The sequence below is a fragment of the Triticum dicoccoides genome, chromosome 5B (genome assembly GCF_002162155.2).
Source record: "Triticum dicoccoides isolate Atlit2015 ecotype Zavitan chromosome 5B, WEW_v2.0, whole genome shotgun sequence".
Lineage (NCBI taxonomy): Eukaryota > Viridiplantae > Streptophyta > Magnoliopsida > Poales > Poaceae > Triticum > Triticum dicoccoides.
The window spans coordinates 3,729,837-3,735,480 of NC_041389.1; the positions used below are offsets into that span (position 1 = coordinate 3,729,837).

The 5,644-nt window shown below is 45.9% G+C and overlaps 1 protein-coding gene across 1 annotated transcript; it reads right to left on the reverse strand.

Annotated features, from left to right (window-relative positions):
* Positions 1 to 379: 379 nt before the first annotated feature.
* Positions 380 to 4,909, reverse strand: LOC119306965 (protein FAR1-RELATED SEQUENCE 5-like). The gene is made up of 11 exons (XM_037583036.1): positions 4,392 to 4,909; positions 2,711 to 4,033; positions 2,454 to 2,630; positions 2,329 to 2,373; positions 1,945 to 2,251; positions 1,709 to 1,857; positions 1,440 to 1,635; positions 1,241 to 1,363; positions 1,038 to 1,158; positions 888 to 963; positions 380 to 765 (listed from the first exon to the last, which is right to left on the reverse strand). Exon 2 carries the CDS (start codon positions 4,022 to 4,024, stop codon positions 2,837 to 2,839), a length of 1,188 nt encoding a protein of 395 aa, XP_037438933.1. The 5' UTR covers positions 4,025 to 4,033; positions 4,392 to 4,909; the 3' UTR covers positions 380 to 765; positions 888 to 963; positions 1,038 to 1,158; positions 1,241 to 1,363; positions 1,440 to 1,635; positions 1,709 to 1,857; positions 1,945 to 2,251; positions 2,329 to 2,373; positions 2,454 to 2,630; positions 2,711 to 2,836.
* Between the last annotated feature and the right edge of the window lie 735 nt (positions 4,910 to 5,644).

Sequence of the window (5,644 nt, forward strand, 5' to 3'; positions counted from 1 at the left end):
GCGCTGTCCTCTCCCTCAACCACGTGGCTGCGCCGACCGGCTGCCGTGCAACGGAGTTGGCTCCACCCCTCAACCTCCGCTCGTCGTGCAGCTGCTCCATCTAGGTGCGCCGGAGTTGGCTCCACCCCTCAACCTCCGCTCGTCCAGCAGGTGCTCCATCTAGGAGCGCGGAGCGTGTAGAAAGGGGATTTTTCTGTCAAGATGATGGCTTTTTCGTAAGATCACCCAGCCCTTCTCATTATCTTTGGTAATTGCTTTAGCATGGATGAAATCAGATAATAGATTATGATGTTGAGTACATGATAGACACCATGTTTTGTCCATTTTTTTGTAGCTCAATGTCTCTAACAAATAAGAACTTGCAATGTTAGAAAATATGTTTTCTCCATTACAAACTGAATTATTGAGCAAATTATCGCACATCAAGTGCCGGATAAATAACATCAAATTGTTGCTTACAAACTGAATTATTGAGCAAATTGTCGCACACCAAGTGCCGGATAAATAACATCAAATTGTTGCTTACAAACCGAATTATTGAGGAAATGGGAAAACGTTTGATTTAAGACGAATGTCTATGCGAAAGCCATATCTACTGTGTAGATATATTCCTGGTGCTCGTCCTGGACCTCTTTCTTTTTTTGGTAGAAACTCCATCTCAGAAATTGCCTTTGTCTGGTCTGGCTGCTGGTTTTTCCGGAGTGAATTTCTGTCACTGTTGAGTATGTCATGTGCAAGTTGTCTCCTATACATATCTATATCTTTCTGCATACAAATGGTGAACAGTTAAACATAATCTTGGGATGTACGCCATCTGTATGTAAAGTACTTCCTTAACCAAGGAAGTAATGTACAGTGCACCCATGAAATAGTCTAAATATGCGCACCTTTGAAAATGTTTTGGATAGTTTGGATCCCGTCCAAAGCATTATGTACTTGAGAAGGTAGAGTCCACAAGAGCTCCTGCAAGTATGAATTAGGATTGAATTGCCTTGGTCGAGTTTACAAATTAAGAACATAGTGATGAACGTGTGTACCCGTCTTTCTGGGTTGGCAGCCCTTTGATTGTCTTCTTGTTCCGTCTGGCCAGTTTGTTGGGTTTGGAAGTTGTTTAATTCTTTCTTCAGCCTCCTGGAACCACGCCGTTATCGCTTCCAACTGAAGAGTGTTTGTTGGTATTTAGTAATGCATATAACCTACAAGTTGCAGTAGTACTAGGAGGATAAAAGGATATTCTCACCGCATGATCCAGTTCATCTGTTGGACCAACACCAGGGGCTGAATTGAGAATCTGAACTTCTCTTTCTGCCGCATCTAGGGCTGCCAGATACCAGTGTAGTCCAGAGTTCAAGGGTAAAAAAATCTGCATAAACATATATGTTAGAGCAAGGACCAAACAATTCGTAAATAAAATTCAGCAGGTAGTTATTGTGTTGTACCATGTCATGATCAAGATACGCAATGATCCTTTCGATCGAACGAGCCTTGTCAATTTTTGAACTCCTCGCTATACGGTTCTATATCTGCAACGAGCTTTTGCACATTAATTGTGCTCTCGACAAAGATTTTTTTGCCATCTCTTATGTCAAACTCTCCCTCTGGTGGGCAATTGATATATATGCCAGCATCAATGGCCTAGTATTGCAAGTGAGCAGTAATTAGTGCATATTTCAGTGCAGATGTAATAAGTGAAGCATGAAATACTTACCAAGGAATTCACATATCTGGCATTGTTGTCCGGCAACTTATTGGCTGTTAGGGAATGCAGGGATGATTTCTTTAGTGTTATTTCAGCAATTTGGGCCAAAGGCGTTTTATCATCTTGTCTGTTTACCCATTGTAGTGTTTCTTTTAGACCTGCAATTAGTAGGTGGATTTATCTATGTTATAAAGAAAGCACAATGGTATACAACTACATGACAGGCAACGATTTCTGCGACATACCACGAAGTTGCCTCTTTTCGTGCTCATAGTATGAATACTCGTCTTCTTTATTGGTCTTTGATTTCCTGTTTGACCGACGCACCGTCCCGTTGGCTTTACTGTTTGTATCATCCTCATCACCTAGATTAGTGCCTGAAAGCTCTTGCTGCCGCTTGGCAGGTGCCTCGCTGTCATGTTCACGAGATTCTCTTTGCTCTTCATCATGTTCAGATTCTCCTTCGTCTTCATCATGTTCAGATTGTCCTTCCTCATGTCTTTTTTGTTGTCCCTTGTGCCATGTGCACTTGTCGACCTTCTTACAAAAAGGCTTGTACATAAAGGAGAATGAGAGTTCAACACGCAATAAGACACACAAATAGATAAGTAAACTATCTTTTAAATTACCTCAATTTCTTCATCTGATATATCGGGGAGAACAAACTTATTAGCCTGCATGGGAAATAAGTGGTGCTTGCTATCACACATCATTTTTGCAACATAAACTTGTGCATTAGTGAATAAGACTTTACCTCCAAACACTTGACAACACGAAGCAGGGTTCTGTTGGTCAGGCTTGTATTGTGTTCAACGTCAGTTAGACCGTCAACAAGTGGCTTGAAGTACTTGTATTCGTCCGTGTATTCTTTCTCAATGACTTTATTATCTATTACTTGCACAGTTCTATGAATTTGTTGCAACGTTCGGCCCTGCATATAGAAGGATGAATATAGTTAGAATATGTTTTGTAGTATGAAAATGTAGTGAATATGGTTCTGATTGCGCGTACTTCATTGCTAGCATAGATAGGTCTGTGTAGAACGTACTCCACGTCACTCATGAGGTTCTCAATAATCTGTTTTGAATAATATGAGATGAATAGTTAGTACATGATAGTAAAGAAAGTAAAACTCAATTATGTGGCCCACTTTTTCCTAAGTTTGTACATTCTGGACATCCATTCGTTCTCCTCTTCGATCTCATAGTTCGCTTTGAACTCAGCCCATGATTTCTCAAACTGGTAAACTCCCATTCGACAGTATATGAGTTTTCTGAAGTCATCAAGCATTGGATTATGCAGGTGGCGTATTATGTTCTGCTCAATGTGCCAACTGCATAGCCGATGGTCTGTCCTTGGCAAAATCTTCCTAATTGCTTTTCTCATTGCCGAGTCTCCATCTGTGATAACAGATATGGGCTCCTTATGACCCGTCGCCTCTACAAAGGTCTGAAGTAGCCACTCGTATGACTTGTGGGTCTCATCTGAAACAACACCAATCCCGAAAACAACAATACTACGATGATGGTTCAGTCCAACAAATGCAACAAAAGGGAGATTGTAGCGGTTGACCCGATAAGTGCTGTCAAACACAACTACATCTCCGAATGCATCATAATCAATCTGAGACTGTGAATCTGCCCAGAATAAATTTCGAAGATGTCCTTCATCATCCGTGGTGTATTTGAAGAAAAACTCAGCATCTCGTTCTTCCTGTACTCTCATATGGTTCAGCACAAAGTCAGCATCCCTGCCTAAGATTCTTTTTTTCTTGTACCTGGCGAAGAAATTGTACAGGTCTCGGGAAATATACCCAACATGAGGATAACCACCATGCTGTTTCTCCGCCACATTCATGATTTGGAACGTACGGAGACCACCAAGTCCGTATTCCACTGCATCAGCCTTGTGAGCATCGTTCATCCTACGGTGAGACCATAGAAAAGCAGATTGGTCTGGGTCGGCTAGCGGGTGGTTATGGACATCAACAAACTTCTTAACAAACCACTGACCCCTGCCTGCATCATGTTGGATCTCAAGCATAGCTTTGCAACCACAACGGGTTAGCGCCCGTGGCTCCCTTTTTTGGTCAGTCGCTTGAAAGTACTTCTCCAATCGGTGCCCTTCTTTAGAGCAGCAGAAACGTCTTGCTTTCACCTCTCTGGTGCCCTTCACGTACTCCTTGTCATCCAATCTGACACTAAAACCTTTTGCTCTTGCATATCTGTTGTAGTGCTCGTAACCTTGCTTCTCGCTTGCAAACATCTGACTAACCATCATGTGATATTCTTCTATCTCCTCCAAGCTAGCAGTATGACCATCCATCCTCCAAACCTGCCATTATTAAAGCATCATACTTAGCACATTTATTCTATCAATGTCATACAAACTGTCTGAATTTAGGTGATTCTTCAGATAAACAGAAAACTAACACAAATTCTAGAGGAATTATAACCTGTCTTCTATATACATTGCAACATTCATTATATACAAAATCTGAAGGATAGGTTGTGCTGTACCAGTGTCACCCTTTATGACATTTTCTAGTTGATCTGACGCAAATTGAAGGTCATCCATGATTTCAACTAGTACGAGTGACACTGTATAACTGTATACTGTGAACATGATCAATTTATTGGTCATGTATCCATACAGATCGCAAGATATGGCTGGAGAAAAACTGGCGACGAACCTGTTCTCTAATTATCCGGCGGGCGATTGTCTCGGCAGGTGGCGGCGAAGCCTAAAATTATGCGGCGTGCGGGCGCGTCGGCAGGTGGCGGCAGCAGGAACCGCTGGAGGGATGGCGAGGGCAGGACTCGGATAGCGGGGTCGAAGAACGTCGAGGCAGGACTCTGGTGGCGGGGTCGAAAAACGTCGATCTGGACGGCGAACGGCGGTGGCGCGCGGTGGTGTCGGACGGCGGCGCTCGGGGATGTCGGACGGCCGCAATCTCCGGGCCGGAAGGCCGGACCGTCGACGCAGGACTCGGGTGGCGGGGTCGAAGAACGTCGATCTGGACGGCGAACGGCGGTGGCGCGCGGTGGTGTCGGACGGCGGCGCTCGGGGATGTCGGACAGCCGCAATCTCCGAGCCGGATGGGGTGTGGACCGGCGCACGTCGGCCCCGAGCGGGGGTGTCCGACGGCGGCACCTCGGCGCCGTCCGGCCTTATCGCGAGGGTCACGCCGCCACCACAGAAAATGGGATTTAGATCGAGTGTTCTGTTTTTTTTCCTGATTTAGATCGAGTGTTCTGTTTTTTTCTTCCTTCACATATCGACCGTGCGGACTGCAAAAGTCAAAACTGCCAAGCGGACTGCACTTTGGAAAAAGACTTCCTTGCCCCTCCGTGCGGACGGCCAGATTTTCATGGTACTCCTGGGTGTCGTTGGGGAGTACCGGGGTACCGTAAAAGAGCTCCTCAAATTAGCCACTCTGCATCCGAGTTTCTCATATTTCAACCTCTAGATCCATAGAAAGCATGCAAAACATTCCTACATAATACATACTACGTACTATATCTAATCTTCGTCGCCGGAGATGTCCATGACGACGGTGTCGGGCGCCGGCTGGATGGGCGGGTAGGAGGGGTCGTTTCCCCACAGCTACATCCGGGCCAAACCCACAGCTACACACCTCCACGTACACCCGACGCGTCCGTTTCCCCACTCCAAGTGCTGGCGGCGGCGCCGTTCGTGAGGGGGGCCACACCCCGGAGACGTGTGCCGCCTCTTCAGATATGCCACCACACCACCCCGCATGTATGAGGGACCGGTGCGACGCTCCGGTGGCATTGCTACCCCCTAGGGCCCCCGTCCTGCCTAACCATGGAGCGGTTAACCACGAGATCTAGCCCTTTGACTTCCCATGGACGGGCTTTGACCAGTGGACCTCTCCACCCGGTTGTGTTAGGTCAGCCCGGAGGGACACCTAGGAGCAACATC

Excerpts from the sequence above, each read along its gene's own strand:
- LOC119306965 (XM_037583036.1), bottom strand. The coding sequence starts at position 4,024 with ATGGATGGTCATACTGCTAGCTTGGAGGAGATAGAAGAATATCACATG.